The sequence below is a fragment of the Gigantopelta aegis genome, chromosome 4 (assembly GCF_016097555.1).
Source record: "Gigantopelta aegis isolate Gae_Host chromosome 4, Gae_host_genome, whole genome shotgun sequence".
Taxonomy (NCBI): Eukaryota; Metazoa; Mollusca; class Gastropoda; order Neomphalida; family Peltospiridae; genus Gigantopelta; species Gigantopelta aegis.
This window is the reverse complement of record NC_054702.1, coordinates 106,674,522-106,698,248: the sequence shown is the minus strand read 5'-3', so window position 1 is coordinate 106,698,248 and position 23,727 is coordinate 106,674,522. Positions and strand designations below refer to the sequence as shown.

Genomic DNA, 23,727 nt, shown 5'->3' with positions numbered 1-23,727 from the left:
TTACATAGCGGAATCAGAACTCTTTTGAAACAGAAAACTAATAATTTGTCCTGTTTTGCCAAAATCAGAAATGCTCGTCACAATACGAAATAGGAAACATTTTCGTCATAAAATAAAAATATTGTTTTTAATTGTCTAAATATGAATATATCATCGAAAGTTTTATATGTGTAAACCTCAATTGTTGTTTTAGTCATATGTAACAACTTTCAAAACAAACTGGTTAATATTAAAGCAAGTTAACTTTTGCATGATCTCCCAAATAGGCTTATTTCCGGATCGTACTTCCGGTTCCGTATTTTTATCCATTTTTAGGAAAATAAAGTTAATTATCTTATCTTATTTAATGAGTAAATAGACGTTAGTTTTAGTAGAGATAGATAGAAAAATATTCATTTGCATTTTATGATGGCTCTTAAACCTGTAAAGCAAGAAAAGATATGGTGTTTTAGCGTATGTGATCCCCAGCTTCATCCAAAAGGATTCACAATTTATAAAGTAACATGCAAAGTAAGTGTTTCATCTTGACAGATGTCTATCTATGGTTACCAACTTTAACAATTGATGAGTATGCTGAAATTTCGAATTCCTCAAATTCTTTTTGGTTTTGACCCCCATTAAAATATAATCTCTCTCTCTCTCTCTCTCTCTCTCTCTCTCTCTCTCTCTCTCTCTCTCTCTCTCTCTCTCTCTCTCTCTCTCTCTCTCTCTCTGTGTCTGTCTTTCTAAATAAATAAATACCTAATATAGTCGTCATGATGTAACAAAATAGCCATGGTTTTACCCATTATTACTGTCGTTTTCGCTTTTTCCTGAACTTTGTGCAAACCAAACATAGCAAACTTTACTCCTAGGTCCTAGTCCTACTGTGTTCTATAAAGTCTTTCCTGGACATAGTTGTTGAAGAAACTTTGAAAAAATACATATCCTTTGAAAATAGATTTCTTTTTTTCAACATACATTCAGTGTACCCATGATCTGTGTACCCATAATATATATATATATATATATATATATAATATATAATATATATAATATATAATATATAATATATATATATATATATATATATATATATATTATATATTATATACTCTTCAAAAGAAGAAACGCAAAATCACATTGTCGTAACATTTGGAGAATTGATTTAATTATTGAATGGTGAGTCCGATAATTACCAAATGTTGGAGGATTGTTCACAATTCACTCTAGTCCATTGTGAGTAAGTGATAGGACACACCACCAAGGTCAAGGTCATCTGGAGTCAATACCGGGTGTGGCCTCCGCGTGTGTTGACAACTGCCTGGCACCGCCTGCCCATTGAAGCAACCAGAGTACGGATGACGTCCCGGGGGATGGTGGCCCACTCGGCCTGCAAGGCTGCTGCCAGCTCGGGCAGGGTCTGGGGCTGTGGTTGTCGCTGTCGGAGGCGTCGGTCCAACTCGTCCCATAGATGCTCAGTTGGGTTCAAATCCGGTGATATCGATGGCCAAGGAAGGACATTAATGTTGTTGTTCTGTAGGAAATCGTTGTGAGACGTGCTGTGTGAGGCCTGGCGTTGTCATGTTGGAACACTGCGTTGGCGTTGGCCATAACTGGAACGATGTGTGGCCGGAGGATCTGGTCAATGTAGCCCTGTGCATTCAGGTTGCCCTGCACGTGGACCAGGTCAGTTCTGCCAGTGTGTGAGATGGCTGCCCACACCATGACACTACCCCCGCCGAATCTGTCCACTTCCTGCACGCAGTTTGCCGCATAACGTTCACCACGACGCCTATACACGCGACATCTTCCATCATGACGTCGGAGCAGAAATCGGGACTCGTCACTGAACCACACCTGTCTCCATCGCAGTTGAGGCCATTGTCGATGAATCTGGCACCACTGCAGTCGGAGTCGACGGTGTTGTGGTGTTAAGATGACACCTCGAACTGGACGACTGGCACGAATTCCTACCTCACGTAGGCGGTTCCGTACGGTCTGGTCGGATATCCTGCGCAAACTTGGTATTGCTGCGGCTGTGGAGGTGGCAGTAGTCAATCGTTCCCGAAGGTGGCGTACCCGGATGTAGCGGTCCTGCCCGGGGGTAGTGACCCGTGGTCGACTGGATCTAGGGAGGTCACGTGTTGATCCATGTTGCTGGTAACGGTCCCACAGTCTGGAGATGGTGTTTGGGGACACATGGAATGCCCTGGCAACGGCCGTTCTGGATTCGCCTGCGTCTAGTCGGCCGATGGCATTGTTTCTCTGCGGTTCACTGAGACGTGGCATGTCCTGGATTGTCAACTGTCGGCCAGATACAGAGGCCAGGCAAGCGAACACCCTGCACTTTTATACTGTCGGTGTTCATGTTGCACGTGCAGACAACGCACGTGCAGTGGTGACATGGTTTGCACGTGGCTGCGTTTTTGCGAATATTCACATTTTGAAACTTTATTTTACAGTAGCTGCGTTTTATCGAATGTAACCGTGGGAATGTGTTTGGGACATGCAATGACCTTATATTCACAAAGCATGAACCGGTAGGAAACATAAAATCGGAGTTATAACCCATTTGTACCCTTTTGCGTTTCTTTTTTTGAAGAGTATATATATATATATATATATATATATATATATATATATATATATATATATATATATATATATATATAATATATATATATTACTATTATAAACAAAGCAAACATACAGCTAATATTTTTTTCACTAAATTAAAATTAGTTTACCCTACTATGCTTTGTTACATAAAATCAATTCATCCCTGATGGCAATTGCCGACTCAAGATTACCATTGAGGCCTCTGGAAAACTCGTTTGCATAATGACGTACCTATCAATTTGGGGTATACGTCATTCAGTCAATCTATGGCAGGTCAGCGATGGCAACCAGTTTCTATTGTCGTGAACGTAAAGTGGGAATTTCCGTAAAGAATCGAAGCACAAAATATGTTAGTCATTGTTATAATATAACATATTTAAAGTTACATTATCTGGTTACCATATTATAACATCATGTACAAATGTGAAATACAAGCTCAAATGCACTTTTAAAAATGTTGTGTGTGTTCACTATGAACGGATATCATCAAACGTATACGCTTGATTCGTCGCCTGTGCCGCCATAGCTCGGAAAAGCACAAACGACAGCCTGTTGTCAGTTTCAGTTAACATGTGCGTTTGCCAATGTCAAATTGTAGGGTTCGTCTAAGCAATTTGAAAATGATTTGCAATTGCAATTTTTACAAATCAAAATTTTGCACACAAAATGTTCCGAGCATGAGACTAGGTCATCATAGAGAAAAATGAAATGACACAGAAATCGCACGCCATCAAATTATATGCATTTGCATATATGTTTATTTTGTTTGTAGGTAAAAAAAATAAAAAAGTTTTAAAATATGTGTAGCTACCCAGTTGCGCCTTTCAGATGTGTAAGACTGCATCTATCCCTTACCAGCCAGCCACACTGGATAGAGCAGTAATTATTTACATGCACTAGGACTATAGGTTCCATCTTCGTCCTGTCTGTGTCTGTCCTACAAATAGTGTATAGCTTTATCATGTATTGTTACAGATCAAGTTTGACTTTCATGGCTATTTACCCATTTGTGACTGAGTTATGATGCTTGAACTTAGGGTATGTGGAGGAAACAAATTCCAGACTTTGTTTTCAGAAAGCTTTGAAAAATTGACCTTTTTTTGTTGTATAACTTTATCATGTACTGTTACAGATCAAGTTTGACTTTTTGGCGATTTACCCATTCTTGACAGAGTTATGACTCTTAAACTTAGGAGATATGAAAATTAGTTTTTTGATTTTTGTGTTGCAATGCCAGAAGATATATTGAGATGAAATTTTGTATATATCTTTATCATGTACTGTTGTTGATCAAATTCCAGTTGATAAAATTTAAGTTTCATGGTGATTTACCGACAGAAGTATAACCCTTGAATGTAGGAGATAAAAATTTTTTTAGGTTCAATAGGGGTCATGTATTGCTTTAGCAATACTTTCAGAATGTGTGTTAACTTTGTCAAGAAGCTTGTAAGTTGTATATATATCTGAATGTACCTGTACAGCATTTTGCATTTGAAGGCAGTTGACCAGTATATACTGTATACATATATACATTATTATTATATTATACATGTATGTATGTAATAATTCTGTACTAAGCACTCAGGTGTTGATCAAACCAATGAATTCATAACCTGACTAAGATTTAGTCTTCTTGGATATACTCTAATATAACATTTATTTTTTCAGTTTTTCCCAATTAACCGGCCAGAAAGTCTTACAGAGGTAAACATGTACATACGATTTTAACTTGAATGACATTTTAAATGTTAGTATATTTAAGTAAGTTATCATATTACTTATGACTGTTCATGATATATACCAGTATAATATGTTACAGTGAACATCTACCGTGTGTATTATTTTTCTTCGGTTTTGGTGTTTATTAACATATTTGCCAATTTTATCAACTTTCTTAACTTACATGCCAGCTATACTTTGCAAATTACTTTACAGATTAATGACAATGTTGTATAAAATGGGAAGTAATGTAGAGTTCTGCCCACTTAGAATAAACAGCTTCCAGCTTTGAAACATGAGAAAAGCCCTGCTTTCAAGTTGACTGCTGTTGAGTGAAGACAATGCCCTGCCTAAAACCTTAATATTTGGGTTTATTATTTTTTTAATTATAATTAGATTTTTTAAAGGGACTATCCTGTGTTTGCAACCATTGTAACATGTTTACAACTAATACATCCTTTTTGATTACTAAAATGACATGTTAAAAACATGTTTTTCTTTAGAATATCAGTATCTATATAAACAAGGTGTTTGTTGTCGTCCTAATGTTTGCAGTAGCCCAAGTCAGATTTTACCTTCCAATATATGTACAAACAAAATATATATTATGAGGTAAAATGAAAACTGACTGCTACAGACATTAGCATTACCTGCAAACACACTGAATATACATGCACAGAAACTGATATTCTAAACCAAAAATGTATTAAATATATGTAATTTTAGTCACCAAAAAAACCTCTGTTAGATGGAAACATATTACAATTGCTGAAAACTCAGGACAGTCCCTTTATAATGGAAATAAATCAGGTTTTTTTTCTCTCCAGATAATTTGCTGGAAAAGATACAATGACTTCAAGGAATTATTTAAAGTGATGCTTAATCTCCACAAAGCTCTACATAGACGAGATGAGTTTCCTCCCTTTGCCAAGCCAAAGCTTTTTGGTAAGATGTCTGAAGAATAAAATTTAAAAAACTGGACAATAATTTCTACACTCATTTTGCATCCAGATTTTATGAGTTTTAATATTTAATAACTCAGGGATGTGATTTATCAACATTTTATCTAATTTTAGGCCCACTCTCCACGCCCATTAAATAATGTGTAAAATTGAAATATTACCATCATTTAACCAGGGTATAGAAGTTTGGCATTTAAAAAAAAATTCATCTGTTATTTTTAAATGGGTATCTGATGTATGATAACCAATTGTGTTGGTGTCTGCTGTTAACACTTAATAGTATAACTAGCTCTTTGGTAGTTTGTTATGAAACTTCAAATATGTTTATAGCTGTGAACATTTATAATGTTCCCTGACTTAGAGCTCTTTGACTGATTTAAGGCGTATTAGTCTGAAACAATGTTATTTTTTTTATTATGCAGGTCGCTTTGATGAGGCAGTTATTGAAGAGCGAAGACAAAGTGCACTGAGTCTGCTCAACTTTATAGGTCACCAACCACACCTGTACAACTCAAAACATTTCCAGACCTTTTGGGTGGTAAGATTTTTTTTTACTTCATACAAAACTCAAGGATGTGATCTTCAGCATTTTTGGCAGATTTCAGTTGAGTTTTTTATCTTGCATAAATAATCTTCATAAAGATGCTGAAAAATTAGCTTTATTTGATTATGGTGTAGAGTTTTCAGCTTTTAAAAGATCATTTCAGTGTTTAATTTTTACATGGGAATCACATCTCTGAATACAATAATGTGGGGAAATGTTTGTAGTCTTTATCAAAATATACATATTAACATTTCTAACTTGGAAGGAAAGATCATATGTGTATATTTCATTCTTGGAAATAGGGCCGGGATGTTGCCCAGTGGTAAAGCGCTGGACTGATGTGCAGTAGGTCTAGGATCAATCCCTGTCAGTGTGCTCATTGGGCTATTTCTCGTTCTAGTCAGTGCACCACAACTGGTACATCAAAGGCCATGGTATGCCGGCCTTGTGTTTTAAGGTGGACAGTTGTGTGTGACTGCCATAGCTCACATAACCTGTAATCCAGGTGGGCTACAAACCACCTGCCTAGCCCATAATAATGTTGAAAAATCGCCCGCCTACAGTAGTACTCTCGTAAAGTAAAACTCCATTTGTTTAACCACCATTTTAAGTTGCTATATTTCTTGAATTCACTGAAAGTGGTGTTGCTGTCTGGGATTTTCCGTGAAAGTTTCATTAGCCCCAAAACTAACTCGTCACAAATGTTTTTTAATTCTGACACATAGTCTTCATAGGAAACCACTACAGTTTCTCATTAACAAGAAGGAATCTTTTACATTAACCTTCCCACAGACAGGGCAACACCTAAACAATCGATGCCGTCATTTTCCATGTGTGTTTCAGGGAGGGAAGGTGTCACAGTCTGGTTTCCACGCGGGTCCTGTTCTGCGTCCCTCAAAGCTGGACATTCTGTCTGACCACGACACCTCGAATGTCCCTCCTGACGTTGTACCCATCTTGGAGTCGCAGCCTGCTGAGTCAGCTAAAAGTGGAGTTCAGCCAAACTTATCCAACGTCACATCTCCTGTTAGTGAGGTTTCCGAAATCAGTCAGCTGTCTGTGTTAGCTGATAAAGAGTGAGTAGATGAAGTACACCGTTCCTTGTATTAGTTAGGAGTAGGATGTAATTCTATGGTAGAGTTCCCACTTAAGCTGCAATAAGTAGTACAATCATCTTCAGTAGACCCAATAGTCAATGTATTTTTCATACTGGCGTGTCCTTCTTTCAGTCAATCAGTCAGTCATTATTTCAGTCATTTATTCATTTGTTGTTCATTCCTGAGTCCATTTGTTTGTTCGTTCATTCATTCATCCATTCATCCATTCATCCATTCATTCATTCAATTGACATATTGTTTAAGGGCAAAATAAAGCTATGGCAACTCTGTTTTGCTACTACAAACTAAAGTTGCCAAAAGGAAGCCCTATAACACAGTCATAAAATGTCAGATAAGCAGCCATGAAGGAAGTATTATAAGGTGGCCTTTTAATATATCTGACTGGTTAACATAACTCAGTTTGTTGTAAAATGGATTTAAAAAAAAAAAAGTGAGCTAGCTAATTCAGACACGGTGGAACAGGTATAAATTACATAATTAAGAAAACATTTTTTGTTTTTGTTTAGGGTGAAACTTCTTGAAGGAACGTGGAATTTCCCACAAGTTCCAGACACCATAAGTCTGGGCTCATCTGTGGACGTGGATGAATTTGGTGACACCGACGCCGACTCGCCTCTTGGAAGTTCTCTGCCTGATACGGACCTGTCTTTCTTCGATCCCATCAAGTCGGACCCTGGGGGTCATTCCGAACAGGAACATGACCTAACTCAGAGTGTCAGCTGGCTCATTCGGGCCAAAACCACATGTGCCAACATGGACGACATTGATGGCGAAATGCCCCTCGGTGCGGAGGCAGTAAACGAAGAAACTGGGATTCCTGAAGATTTGAATCACAGTAGCTGCAGTGACAGCAAGCTGAAACAGGTGCCAGACACAGTGTTGTTGGATCACAGCGGTTCTGTCCGAGGTAGTCGCGACGACCTCACAGGGAGTTGTCAGAGTGGCCACAGCGATCGCACATTCGACATCAGTGAGTTCGATCCCCTGAGGACCCGGTCTCTGTCGAAGGTGGAGTGTGGTAAAGGTGACATTGACCTGTCCCGTCCCAGCTCCATCAGTCAAGGCAGCATCAACTCCGTGTCCAGTGTGTCCTCCACAACCAGGTCAGTGATTCTGTACTAACATACTCATCTTCTACCGTATACAGCTCTCTTAACATACTGTTGTTTCAAAAGTACAGATTTTATCACCACCCATATATATTACTATTCCTGTTCTTGTTATTTGATAAAAAGCAAGCAGTCCCTTACTGTTCATGATCAGATTACAAAGTTATTCAGTTCTGTATTTTATCCAGTGTCATTTTCATTCCTGATTACTGACTAAAATGAAGACAGTTGGGGTGATTTAATGTATGAGACTTAAATGAGTTATGTTATTTTATTTTTATTCATTCATTCACCCATCCATCCCATTCTTCCTTCCTTTCTTCCATCCAACAAAACAACAGCCATCCAGCCATCAATTCATCCATCCCATCCATCCCATCCTTCCTACCTTTCTTGTCTCCTTCCTTCCAAACAACCGAACTACCATTCATCCATCCTTCTTTCCTTGCTACTTTTCATCCATCCATCAATCCATCCATGCTTCCTTTCCATCCAGTCAACCATCCAAACATCCGATCAACCAACACATCCATTTATTTCATATCATTTCATTCTGTCCCTGCTACAGTGATGTTTTTTTATTGATTGACAGATCAAGTAGACCGGTCTCCAGGGGTTGTAGTATGACACCTAGTCCCCGTAAGCAACGTACAGGGACCCAGTCTAGCGTATCCACCATGGACCTTGGGGGCAAGGATGACTACATTTACCTGGCAGCCAATCAGATCTGTCTGGCTCAGGAATGTGAAGCTAATGGAAGTTACGAAACGGCCTTCACCTGCTATAAGACTGGAGTGGGAATTTTACTACAGGGAGTGCAAGGTAAATAAATGTGTTGTGTGCAGCACTAATCTACAATGAAATAAACCTATATGTACTTATCCTTTTTCTCAAACTATAGCTTGATGGTGTAAACTTTAATCACAGATGTAGGGTTACCATATTCTAGAAACCCTGGTGCTGTTATCTTAATTCCCTGTTCACACAACACTGCCCTTTAAGATCTGCCTATTTCCTCCCATTGTGACTACATGTAAATTTGTTTTGCCATCCAACTCGAGAACCCTTCTCTAGTCTCATTGTTTATTTCAGCCGACAACAACAAAGCGAGGAGAGACGCTGTGCGTAGGAAGACTGCCCAGTACTTAATTAAAGCAGAAGATTTGTACAACCTTCATCTTGCTAAGGATAGTTCCGATGAATGGCGCTGGTCAGGGGTAAGCAAGAGGAAAAGATAACTCCATTCACATTGGCTATTTTTCAGTATACATTCTTGTTAATTTTTACAATGTTATAAAGTCTAGTGTGACTGCTGTTAATGTGATAATGGTTTTTAAGGATCCACCTATTTTTACGTGTTTTTATTTATACATTTTAGATTGATACAGTTCTGTCCCCGGCCATGGAAATTGATCCTGCACTGGCCTTTGTTCGAGGATCTATTTCAGAACTGCGTAACTTCAAGGTGCTTGGAACTGTGCACAAAGTTATTCTGGTCATGGATAAAAGCAGTGATGAAACATACTGTGTCAGGGTTGGTAGATATTCTTGAAAAATATATAAATTTTTTGTTTATTCCAAGATGAACTTTATGCAGCCAGCTACATTTGTTTTGACATATTCCATCTATAATTGAATGATGGCTATATAGTCACAAATTAAAATGATACTTTTGGGGGGGGGGGGGGGGGGGGGGCTGAGAATATTATGTAGAATTTCTTCTGCTGTAGACCATGTTGTGTGGTACAGTGACAATATTTAGTATCCCAAGTGAATATTATTTTCATGTATAAACCAGTATCAAACTAAAACAACTCTTGTAATCTGTGATACTGTGCCTTAAAATGAAAATGATAAACTCTTCACATAATTGTATGTGTTCTATGGTCCTAACAGTGAACACTGTTTTCTGAGTATACAATGCAGTACAATCTGTTTATTTCTGAACCAATTTATTTTGAAATTGTACACAAAAATATTGGGGGGTTTAATTTTTGTTAAATCTCCCCTTTTTTGTTGTTTTCTGTCAAATGAAACTGAAATTATTTACAAAAAACAATGTTCATGGAAGCTGGGAAGGACTATAGACAGTTAGACAAAAACCCATGACTTGACTACAGAACACACAGCAACAATATAATTATATCAACAAGTTTGTCTATACTCCCACAATGTTATTTGCGGGGGATATTAAAATAGCCAGTGTCCATCCCTCCAGATGTCCGTGCATCCATTTTTCAGTTTGTCTGATAGTATTTCAGAAGATCTCTTTTCTATTCTTTTTTTAATTAAATGTTAGTTTCATTTTTACCTTTTTTTAACATGTGATTTAATATTGCAGACAATCCACAAAACTTCCATGTTGTTGGAGAAGAAACCCACCATCCTGCCCACTTCCTGCCCGTACATGGTTAGCTTGTACAAGTTCTATGAAACGGAAGATGCTATCTACCTGCTGTTGCAGTACGCGAGTGGAGGCAAGCTATGGACCTACATTGGAGCCTACATTAACAGTATGTTTAATGCTGCTGGGGATGAAATCAATCTTGGTATTGACTTGCCCGACAGTAAGAATATCTATTCAGGGCAGAAAACCCACACCACTGATCGTGGTAACATTGAACAGACATGCATGAATCGTTCTAAAGATCCCACCCTTGTGTCTGGAGATGAACACAAGCGGTTGACAATAGAGCCAGACACTTCAGATGGACTCTGCATTAAGTTTGTCAATCAGGTGTCACCAGAGGAGGATGTTGTACAAAATGACAGTCTTTTGGATGATAGTACCTTGTCATCAAGTGGTAAAAAGCCCGATTATAACAGACTGTCTAGTATGTCATCGGACGGCTTCCAGGTGGGTGACATATCCAACTTGAGTCTTAACGCAAACTGCATGGATGATTTGGACCAGGAAGAACATTTTGATGATATTTTGCAGCAAACAAGACCATCATTAGAGAAATTTTCCATCAACAGTTTCGACAGTGATGGCTTCCACAGACTTGACAGTGTGGTTTCTGATCACATCGAAAGTATTCCGGAAACAAATGAATCTCCGACAGGAGACCATTTAGATGATATTTCGCTTCAAGTTAAGGATGATGTGTTTAGCAATAAAGAATTTGTTACAAATCAAAATGAAACTGTTTTATCAGCAACTGATGAACAGTTTACTACAGGTAACATAAACATGGATGCCGAACAGATAATCCACAATTCAATGGAGCTCATTAAATCTGTAGAACAGATTCTCTCGGAGTCTGCCGGTATGGGTCAGTCACCGACAACATCAGCTCCTGGGGAGGCAGAAATGGATAACACGAGGGAGATGTTAAACTCTGTGGAACACAGGAACTTTTCTCCAAGAAGTCTTTCACCAGGGAGGATTACCAACACATCACGTGACTCGGCCGAACCCAGTATTTACGACATCCACCGGTCACCCACCGACAGCGACTCTGAAGTAGATAAACCGTGTGAAAATGTCTGTGATACAAACGGTGAGGACCAGTCAGGTGTCTGTGATAGTAGTGCACCGCAGTCCGTAGATTCTGTGTCACATTCCGACAGTGATGTGAAAAGTGCAATAGTAGACAAAACCACTGACACTGACAGTAAGGCAGCAACGTTACTTACCAAGTTACCTGGAAACACGGCGTCAGTGACAAGATTAACTCTCAGTCGAATGAACTCTAACGATCTTATGACAAGGTCGGCGTCATTTGAATGTGATATGAAGTCGCCCACCAAGAACCGAGCCCGTGCGATGTCGAGCTTGTTTGAGCAGCTCGACTCTGTTAACCCAGAACAAGTGAAGCTTCCAGAGTCGTGTATTAGACGGTGGGCGGCCGAGATCGTCTGTGCTTTGTCAAGACTTCATGACTTTGGAATTATTTGCAGGTAAACCCATATCGTTTTCACTTTTTACACATGTGAGAAATATCACAGATAGCATAAGATATTTAAGAGAGATTGCATTAAAATATATATATCGTTAATTGTGGTATATTTTGAAACAGAGTGAGCAATAAGTACACTAGTAATCTGTTTTGTAACACTGTAATGGAATTATGTAGTACGTTGTTAGGATTTAAACCTCTATTCTCACTCATCATCAGTGCCCTGTTATATATCGGTAATAAAAATCATAATGTGATTCTTTTGCTGTTGTCTGATAAATCATATTGTCAGCCTCTTACTCTTAGCATAAATGCCTTACAAGAGCAAAAAGAACTGTTCTTATAATTTTTAAAGAATTAATTTCTGTTGTGTAAAAAAACATTTTTTTCCATTTTTCTCAAAAGCTCTAAAATTAATCAGCTAATTATGCTAAGACGCTGATGACATATTATGTCTGTTTCAGAAGATTTAAAGAAGATATTCTTTATCATTTGATCACGAGATAATCTACATGTAGTTCATACTTCAGTAATATTCCCTGTTTGTTTCAGAGACCTGAAGCCTGACAACATTCTTCTTGGTGACAGAGGACACATCTTGTTAACTTATTTCTGCCAGTTTTCTCAGACTGACAGGATCATTGATCAAAGAGCTGTGGAACAGATGTATGTTGCTCCAGGTAAGAACTATAAACAATCATGTATGATTTGTTGTACTGCTTGGTAACATATATTTACACTTCTTCAATGTTTTTATATCCAGTATTTAAGCAGTTTTGTTTTGTAAAAACAACCAATTAGTTCCATGTGCATCTTAATTTAATTAACTGTACCTTTTTCAAAACAATTCTTGCATATTTGAATATTACTTCATGTTTCATAAATTATGTTTATACATATTGCATTTCTCTTAAAAAATTTCTTTAAGCTTTTGAATGGTTTTTTATCTTCTGTTTTGACAGAGGTAGATTCAATATCTGGATATTCGGAGGTTTGTGACTGGTGGAGTCTTGGTGCCTTGTTGTATGAACTGCTTGTAGGCAAGGTGAGATAACACTGGTGTTAATAGATAATAGTGAGATAACACTGGTGCCGATAGATAATAGTGAGATAACACTGGTGGTGATAGATAATAGTGAGATAACACTGGTGTTAGTAGATAATAGTGAGATAACACTAGTGTTAGTAGATAATAGTGAGATAACACTAGTGTTAATAGATAATAGTGAGATAACACTGGTGTTAGTAGATAATAGTGAGATAACACTGGTGTTGATAGATAATAGTGAGATAACACTAGTGTTAATAGATAATAGTGAGATAACACTGGTGTTAATAGATAATAATGAGATAACACTGGTGTTAGTAGATAATAATGAGATAACACTGGTGTTAGTAGATAATAATGAGATAACACTGGTGTTAGTAGATAATAGTGAGATAACACTGGTGTTAGTAGATAATAGTGAGATAACACTGGTGTTGATAGATGAGATACTGGTGTTATGAGATAACACTGGTGTTAGTAGATAATAGTGAGATAACACTGGTGTTAATAGATAATGAGATAACACTGGTGTTAGTAGATAATAGTGAGATAACACTGGTGTTGATAGATAATGAGATAACACTGGTGTTAGTAGATAATAGTGAGATAACACTGGTGTTAATAGATAATGAGATAACACTGGTGTTAGTAGATAATAGTGAGATAACACTGGTGTTAATAGATAATGAGATAACACTGGTGTTAGTAGATAATAGTGAGATAACACTGGTGTTGATAGATAATAATGAGATAACACTGGTGTTGATAGATAATAGTGAGATAACACTGGTGTTGATAGATAATTGTGAGATAACACTGGTGTTGATAGATAATTGTGAGATAACACTGGTGTTGATAGATAATTGTGAGATAACACTGGTGTTGATAGATAATTGTGAGATAGCACTAGTGTTAATATATGATAACTCAGCGTTTTATGGTTGGAGGTATATGAGTAACAAATGCAATACCTAGCTTTTCTAATTTCATCAAGATAATATTATGTTAATATTAAACAAGATTCAGGCCTCTGACAATTGAAAATTTGTGTATACCATTTTGGGGTTATGCAAAAATAATTTAATTTAACCCATTTCGTTTTTGCTTGCTGTGAAATCACTTTTGTTTGTGGTGGTCTAAATTGTTTTGTAATGTATGGATTAGTGCAAACTCTGAATTTAAGAGCATAAAAAAATTATAATACATATAATATAATATAACGCAAATTTATGATACTACCTTTTCGATCTATGAATTTTAGAACCCAATGAAATGTGTATTTTAGTAAAACCATGAAAATTTAAGCCCACAGAAATAAAGGATTTCATAGTAACCTGTCATGACGATATAATTTTTAAATGATACCTATATTTAATGTGGGAATAAGAAATGGATCACACAAGGTTAGATGTGTGAGAAATGTGTGAATGAAACTTTCATTCTTGCAATTTGCAGATGACTGTGTTTGGCAAGTTAAAGATAATATTGTATACATAAGGTTTATTAATTCCCTTGTTGCCTGGTTGACCTTTGCTTTACTGACCGTAACATATTACTTGAATGTTAAAATCTGTTAACAAATTGTTTACTGTTGAGATCATGGTACCTTACTGGAGACAGGAAGGTACTCTTTGCATTGTTATTGTTATATTAAGCTACTTTTCAGTGAGATTAATACCAGTACATAGCATCATCTCTGTGACATTTTTACCAAGATCTAAAATAACCTTTCTTTTAATTATAGTTAGTTGAATAGTATATGCACAAATGACAATACCGGTATTCTTTCTTGTAATTATAAGTAGTTGACTATGATTAGCAGATATGAAAACATTCTGGATTTTGGGGGGAATTATGTCATTTTATGCTTAAAAATCTTTTTTAAAAATCTTCATAGAAACACCCTCTTTCAAGACCCAAAGATTTCAGGATTTTTGTCCTTATGTCCTTTTCAACTCTTCATAGATACTGGTAAGAAAGTATTGCTTCTGTTTCAGAGTCTGTTACACTGTCATCCAGGTGGAATCAACTCTCATACACAACTCCACGTTCCTTCACATGTCTCCACTGAAGGGCAGGCTCTGCTGCAAGAGGTAGACACACTTTTGTTTTAATATCACTGGGCAATCAGTAATTAAAAACAGCACAGTTAGCCCAGAGTTGGCTCATCTTTCGAAGTTTATTCTTGTTTCACCATCATGGAACACTAAAGTTTACAAGAAATCACTTTGTTCAGCAATACTTTGACTTGATTACTAATTTGACCAATTGTCAAGAAATAGGCTCAAGTAACAGACAAGACATTTTTGACTGTGGTCATCTTGTATAGTATTACTGTGATAGTCATCAAATAAATTAATACTGTATACACAAATATTTTCGCGGCTAAAATAATTCGCGATCGGGCTTTCATTTTACATTTTTGCGAGGAATTATTTTCGTGACTAATAAAATCAAAATTACCCATATTTCATTTGTCAAACTTTTTTCAATGTCGATTTCACACACACACTTGGACATGTTCACCATGCTGTCAGCAAGACATCAATGTTGTATGTATGTCTGATAAGACATGTTATTGATGGAACACGTACATGCGATACAGAAAATTGAAAAATGCAAACCCACAAACTTCCATTCAAGGTTACAAAGAAAACAAACAAAACAGATTACACAATAACAGACTTACAGGCAACTGTATGTTGACCATGCAGGTTTACGGAATCATGGGACCTTGCGGACCTTTGACTGCTTGATTTTTTCATGGTATATTTTATTCGCGAACATATATGCATATACGGTAGTAGTAGTATTTGTAAATTTAAATGTTTAATATTATTTTAAGAATAAAAAAATTAGAAATTGTAGCAACAAAAATTGATCAAAGGGCACTTTTATATCTGTCAGTTAAAGACTGGGATAAATTTGGGAGACAACTAATAATTGTTAAATCAGGATTAAATATGGGAGGCGAGTCAGAAGGAATAGCATATGTTTACCAGATTACTCATTAAATTTTAATTGGAATTTTTCTACTATTATAATGAATGTATAATTATCTAACTTTACTCATATACCGTATATTGCTGTGTATTAGCCGACTTTTGAAGTCTAGAAACACTTTCCAAAAGAAGAGAGTCAGCTTATACATGGAGGCAACAAATTGGAGCATAAAATTCTGATCAAAAATACTCCCGACCGTGACATAAATTTTGATTAGACCTTTAGTCTTTCACAGATTATGTAACAATAATTTGTGCACACTATAAATAAAACACCCAAACATGCAATATTATGCAGTTTTTTGTTCTTGAATGCATTATAAGTTTGATGAATAATAATAAAGAAAATTACTTGCTTTATTGTCATTTCAATGGTAAAAACATATTTTTTCCAACTGTCCGCCATTTTTGTTTGACCTGTGCTGGGACCAGTCTTTCATATAGCAGATTTAAGATACAAAACAGTGGGTTTTTTTTCAAACAAGTATTATATTTCTAATGTTGTTTTGTTGGGAGGGTGCATTAAACTGTAAAGTAATGCCATAAATAAATTAAGCTCATTATTAACATTACCGACTGAAAAAACATAACATGAATTTCAGGACGATATTTACTCCCACTATTGTCATATGACCATACCATATACAGTGAACAGCTGCAGTTCAGGACCGCATGATCTTTTTGTTTCTGTGTGTGTGGTGGGGGATTAAACATACCTCTATGATTTTACTTTTTGCTGTCCAGTGAATAAATTAATTACTTGTGTGCAGTGCAGGGGTGGGGAAAAGCCCTTTTTTCCCGGTCTGGGACCGATTCTCAATCTCTGAGACCGAAATTATTTTTTAAAAACATGCGTTTGCCGGTCCCACTTTTGTCATTCTTGTCGGTCCGAAGCACCTGTCCATTTCTATTACCAGAACAAATTCCTATCCGTTAAGTGGACCGGCCTGCCCAGACATGGGTATCTCGTGCATGATTTAAAATAATAAATAAATAGTGGTCAATATGGCTGGTGTTTCAGATGTTTGTGATTTTAAAGTCTGCCTAAGTATATCGCCAGTCACTGAAGTCGGACCTACAGTAATGTCAATTGACTGCCACTAGGCTAGACATTTGTCAACGTCGCTGAGCCGGTCAAGAGATTAAACAGACATTAACGATAGCACCATTCTTGGTTTAGAGAGCTATCAAGGTATTACACTCCAATTAAAACAAAGGATCCAGAATTTTCAACTGGTTACAATCAACACCTGTCAACACCTATGTACGGAGCTCTGTCGCAGTGTCGGGTCGAGTGTCCTAGTCCGAAGCAAGAGGCTTTTGTGCAATACAAACTGCTTGAAATAGCATAAAATATACTGAAATAATCTATAAATGTATTTTTTGTTGACTGTTCAATGTAGTGTATCCAATAAGTATAAAGGATTTTAAAATTAACAAAAGGTTTCCACCTTTTTTGTTAACAAGTGGGAGTAAGCAGAACAGCTACATGTACTGTTATCTCTAGAGCCAGCAGAGGTCAAATTTCATCCAATCAGTGATGACGTTATTACTCTCTTTGTCTAAACATGTGCTAGCTCAGGCTGTCAAATGCTTCAACGGTGCCATCTTTTATTAATTTTCAGGACACAGTACTGAATACTCGTACTTTTTATACATATATGGAAATTAAAATGAGTAACTTTTATTCATTTTTTATATTATTTATTCCATTATGTAAAATATATACAATTTGTGGGGGTTTTTTCACTGATGTGATATAAAAAAAATGTTTCATGTTTTCATGTTTATCGTTTCGCGTTCATGATTCAAGATAAAACGATACAAATGTCACTATGATTTTTTTTAAAAACTATTTGGCAAATATCGTCTTTTAAATGTTCTTCTTTTTTTTATTATTCCCCCCCCCCCCCGGTAGTGACAACATCAAATGGGACCGATTGACAATTTTATTTTTCCCCACCCCTGGTGCAGTGATATGTTACAGCTTGAATTATTTATTTTTCTGTTATGCTTTATCAGTTCTAAATTATTTTTCATGGCATGGTAGACGTTACTATTGTTAGCATTGCCGCATTGATTGCGATCGCGATTACATGTTTGTGATAAGTAAAGGGAAAACAAATGTAATGAACAAGAAAAGCACAAGTCTATTTGTTGACAGTATTATTGAATTCGATACAACATACAGCTGGACAAAAGATGACTTCGGCTTATACACAAGGCTGATTATTTTGTACTAGATATTTAGGGTCAAACAAAGGGGTCGGCTTATCCAAGGAGTCTGCTAATACACAGCAATATACGGTACACTTGATCTGGGTAATAGAAAATTATTAGTTTTGGCAAAATGTATCATTGACACTGGTACTACTATATGTATTATGGAAAGGGCCTTGTAAGTTGGAAAACATGTTCCTAATCCATTTGTTTTTAAATGCAATAAAATATATTTCAATCAAAACTAATTTTGGTTTCATGATTTTATTTTTGTGTACAGCTTCTCCACTTCAACCAACATGAGCGACTCGGGTCTGGTATTGATGGTGCAGAGGCCATTAAAGCTCACCCATTCTTTAGTGACATCAACTGGAACAGTGTGGAAAATCAGTAACATGACTGAAACTGTGGAAAATCAGTAACATAACTGGTACAGTATTGAAAATTAGTAACAGGACTGGAACAGTTTTGAAAATCAGTAACCAGACTGGAATAGTGTTGACAGTGTTGGAAAACAGTAACAGGAATGGAGCAGTGTTGAAAATCACTAACTTGATAAGAACAGTGTTGAAAATCAAAACCATTTCTGGAGCAGAGTTAAAAATCATTTACTCAAATGGAAGAGATTTGAAAGTCAGGAACAGTGCTGAAAATCAGTGACAGGAATGAAACAGTTGAATATCATTGACACACACTGGTTTAGTGTGAAAGTTAATGATATCAACAGGAACATATCAGGAAATCAGACAGAAACAAAACAGAAATTTACTGACCATTCCATATATCCATAATTTTATAGTTACCATATAGTTTATGGTGCAAATGAAATAATTTTACTTGTCACAAGCTTTAGCAAATGACAGTTAAACATCATATCATTAGGGATATGAACTTGAAAATAACTGGGAATGAGTTTATTATTCTGTTCATGCAGTTCATTATCATTCTCTTGTTTTATTTTGTTCCTTTTGCATAATATATAGAAAGTCATATTACAAGCAGTTGATATGAATGCTGGTCAACTCTCCCCAAAACTGATTATCCCTAATGGTGGGTCAACTCGCCTCAGTCTGTTCAGTCAATTCGCTTCTTAAAAGTTACTAACTCACCCATTATTTGGTCAGCTCTTCCCAATCCTGCTTTATTGTGTTCATAATCTCTGAATTTGCGACTGTGTAAATGAAACGCCAGTAAAAAAGGTTTATGAAGAGTGTTGAAAAAGAATGTCTTCTGCTGTCGTTTAATGTATGAATTTTGAAACACAAAAATACATCACCTATGGGTGTCTATATTGACATCGTCAGTCATTATACATGACCTATGGGCGTCTATATTGACATCTTCAGTCATTATACATGACCTATGGGCATCTATATTGACATCTTTAGTCATTATACATGACCTATGGGCGTCTATATTGACATCTTCAGTCATTATACATAACCTATGGGCGTCTATATTGACATCTTCAGTCATTATACATGACCTATGGGCGTCTATATTGACATCTTCAGTCATTATACATGACCTATGGGCGTCTATATTGACATCTTCAGTCATGATACATGACCTATGGGTGTCTATATTGACATTCAGTCATTATACATGACCTATGGGCATCTATATTGACATCTTCAGTCATTATACATGACCTATGGGCGTCTATATTGACATCTTCAGTCATTATACATGACCTATGGGTGTCTATATTGACATTCAGTCATTATACATGACCTATGGGCGTCTATATTGACATCGTCAGTCATTATACATGACCTATGGGCGTCTATATTGACATCTTCAGTCATTATACACGACCTATGGGCGTCTATATTGACATCTTCAGTTATACACGACCTATGGGCATCTATATTAACATCTTCAGTCATTTATTAGTTATTATTAAAAGGAAATTATTAAAAAGACTACTGATACTAAACTAAATACGGTAAATTGGGGTAAGCTGATCCATCAGTGGGGTGAGTAAGTTTAGGGAGAGTCGACCTGCTCTCGTAGCTGATCCATCAGTGCGGTGAGTAAGTTTAGGGAGAGTCGACCTGCTCTCGTAGCTGACCCATCAGTGGGGTGAGTAAGTTTAGGGAGAGTCGACCTGCTCTCGTAGCTGACCCATAAGTGGGGTGAGTAAGTTTAGGGAGAGTCGACCTGCTCTCGTAGCTGACCCATCAGTGGGGTGAGTAAGTTTAGGGAGAGTCGACCTGCTCTCATAGCTGACCCATCAGTGGGGTGAGTAAGTTTAGGGAGAGTCGACCTGCTCTCGTAGCTGATCCATCAGTGGGGTGAGTAAGTTTAGGGAGAGTCGACCTGCTCTCGTAGCTGATCCATCAGTGGGGTGAGTAAGTTTAGGGAGAGTCGACCTGCTCTCGTAGCTGACCCATCAGTGGGGTGAGTAAGTTTAAGGAGAGTCGACCTGCTCTCGTAGCTGACCCATCAGTGGGGTGAGTAAGTTTAGGGAGAGTCGACCTGCTCTCGTAGCTGATCCATCAGTGGGGTGAGTAGGTTTAGGGAGAGTCGACCTGCTCTCGTAGCTGATCCATCAGTGGGGTGAGTAGGTTTAGGGAGAGTCGACCTGCTCTCATAGCTGACCCATCAGTGTGGTGAGTAGGTTTAGGGAGAGTCGACCTGCTCTCGTAGCTGACCCATCAGTGCGGTGAGTAAGTTTAAGGAGAGTCGACCTGCTCTCGTAGCTGACCCATCAGTGCGGTGAGTAAGTTTAGGGAGAGTCGACCTGCTCTCGTAGCTGACCCATCAGTGCGGTGAGTAAGTTTAAGGAGAGTCGACCTGCTCTTGTATACATATTATAACTGTTTGCATAGCTTGAAGGGCATTACTTTAGAAACAAAACTTTATTGACAATATACTGTAACATTTTTTACTGCTCACGGTATGTAATATATATACAGGATAATAAACAAGTTACTAGTTATTATCAAATTTATATCCCAAGTGAAATGATTTTCACTTGTCACATGCTTTAGCGAGTGACAAATTGAAATTATTTTACAAGGCACATAAATGTAATGATAACTTTATTCACACATATTTATTCTATTTAAAAAAATCTAATGGATTGTATTAAGATAATATTTTATTACAAATTTAACAATAAAAACTAAGAGGCATAAATGTTGACTCTTTAAACTACATGACATCGCTGTGTATGTTTGCCAAATTGTGATGATGTCATATTTAGTACCAACCAAGTCACTGATTTGTAAGGGTCAAATCATAGAATAATATTGCCCTAATTCATAATAATTTCTGTGAAATTATTTGTTTTAATTTTCACAATTATGAGTGCTTAAATGGATAATAATTATTATTAATATTACAAATTATATACAATGAAAATATTGTGTAATATTCCGATATTTGACTCAGTGATACATGGTTACGGTGACTGGCAGGTGCTGGGTTCATATCTTGGTACCAGTAACAGTTTGGAGTGAGTACACAACTTAGTTGTAGTTCTTACTAACCATGAACATGAACCTCTGTTGTGGACAAAATGATGACCTGCAGATATCCTCTTCCCATCTTTCCTATTTCACCATTTATACAGCCATGTATAATTCATCTCTGTCATAATTAGGTAGTTGAGGTATGTACCCAGAACTCTATGAATATGCACTCTGTCAGCTTTCCTCTACCTCCCCCCCCCCCCCCCCACCTATACTGATGTCAGAACCCTCCCTTGCCTTGCATTCTATATGGATTGGGGGGGGGGGGGGGGGACACGTAGTCCATGGTAAAGTGCTTGTCTGATGCACAGTCGGTGTGAGATCGATCCCCGTTGGAGGGCCCATTGGGCTATTTCTCTTTCCAGCCTGTGCACCACGACTGGTATGTGGTATTCTGTCTGTGGGATGATGCATATAAAAGATCCATGCTACTAATGGAAAAATGTAGCATGTTTCCTCTCTAAGACTATATGTCGGAATTACCAATTGTTTGACATCCAATAGCTGATGATTAATTAATCAATGTGCTTTAGTGGTATTGTTATACAAAAACATTAAACTTTTTTGTATGGATGCCTCCATAGAATGTTTATTATTACAAACACCATTACCATTTTGTTTCAAAATAATGACAAAATAAAGCATCATAAAGAGTAACACACTATAAATAATGCAGTGAGTTTTAAAAAAATTGAATAATCACTTTACAAAGCTCACTTTTTAAAATTTATTTGCATTAAAAATAGTAACTTTGTGTTTGTGCAAATAATCACCAAGAAAATGATTTGCTAAATAATGAATACTTAATATGTTGATTACTTTGATTCTTCTTGGATTTTAATTTATTTATTCTTAAAAGGTCTCATATTTCATTTTGTATTTTTTCAGGTACATGTACATGATTATATATTTTTTTAAATTCATTGTTTTAACACTGAAAATAATTAATATTTAATTACTACTTATTAGTTATGTGTGTACATATAACATGTGAAATCAGTATTTCAAATTTAATATATAATTTATTCCTCAAAGGAACAAAGTACGATTTTAATACATGAATATTGTTTTAAGATTGCAAAACAAAATGTATATATCAATTATTAATGTTGTCAAAACAAGTTGCTTAAACAGTATTTTAGCAAACATTTAAACGATACATGTTTTATTTATTAAGTAAAAGGTTTGTTTATATTTATTTGTGCAATATAGGAGACAGTGAAATGATTTGTTCTGAATGTTACATGTGCTTCACAAATATAATTACATGTATTATGAGTTGCACATTCGGCTGTTAAGTGGATGTGAGTGTGAAAGTAATTTTAAACTGAACAAAATAATTAGTATGTGCTGGGTGGAGTCATACTCCCACTTTACAGCAGTGTTGATTACTACCATTTAAAATTGTGCCAGAGAACTTTCAGTTCAGTTTGTGTAATTGTTACCCACTTGCATTTGTTAATAGTTTTCAATTGTAAACAGTGTTCTGGGGTGTAGTTTCTTTCCTTTCAATTCAGTTTATAGTACTAAAACCTCACGAGTACTAGGTACCAAAGAATAACAACAATTTCATGTATGTAAATTACAGAGTAAAACATGAATGGTTAACTGTGATAGGTCCATAATAGTATGTACATGTAGGTAAGAAGTTAACTTAAGTAGACCAGGGTTTTATTTCTAAAATTTGTCTGAACACCCATGGCTTTGACTTTGGGAATTTTAGGGTTGCTAAAAGGCTAATAGGGGTACTTATTTAATCCTCACTGTAGTAGCTTCCCTTGAAGCATTACTCTCTTTTTTATAGTGTTATACAGTATTAGTGTGACATGTTTTAAACCTCTATTATCCTCATAGAATTGTATGACATCTTGAGTGAGAGAACCAGAGCCGTCTTTATGTTCTGTCCATTCCACATCTGGTCTTTGGCGGTCATTAAGGCCATGCCAATATCTTGCAGTGATTTTGGAATGCACCTTTTCAATCCTTTTTATTCCAGCATGAGGTCAGTTGCTCAGCCTATCTC

At 36.6% G+C, this 23,727-nt stretch overlaps 1 protein-coding gene across 1 annotated transcript; it reads left to right on the top strand.

The window, feature by feature from the left end:
- Positions 1-356: 356 nt before the first annotated feature.
- LOC121371683 (ribosomal protein S6 kinase delta-1-like) lies at positions 357-22,071 on the top strand. The gene is made up of 14 exons (XM_041497755.1): positions 357-510; positions 4,270-4,305; positions 5,148-5,265; positions 5,705-5,820; positions 6,670-6,902; positions 7,451-8,047; positions 8,646-8,875; positions 9,146-9,270; positions 9,432-9,587; positions 10,395-11,956; positions 12,508-12,635; positions 12,918-13,000; positions 15,001-15,096; positions 18,506-22,071. The coding sequence occupies exons 1-14, from the start codon at positions 406-408 to the stop codon at positions 18,617-18,619; spliced, it is 3,699 nt and encodes a 1,232-aa protein (XP_041353689.1). The 5' UTR covers positions 357-405; the 3' UTR covers positions 18,620-22,071.
- The last annotated feature ends 1,656 nt before the right edge of the window (positions 22,072-23,727 follow it).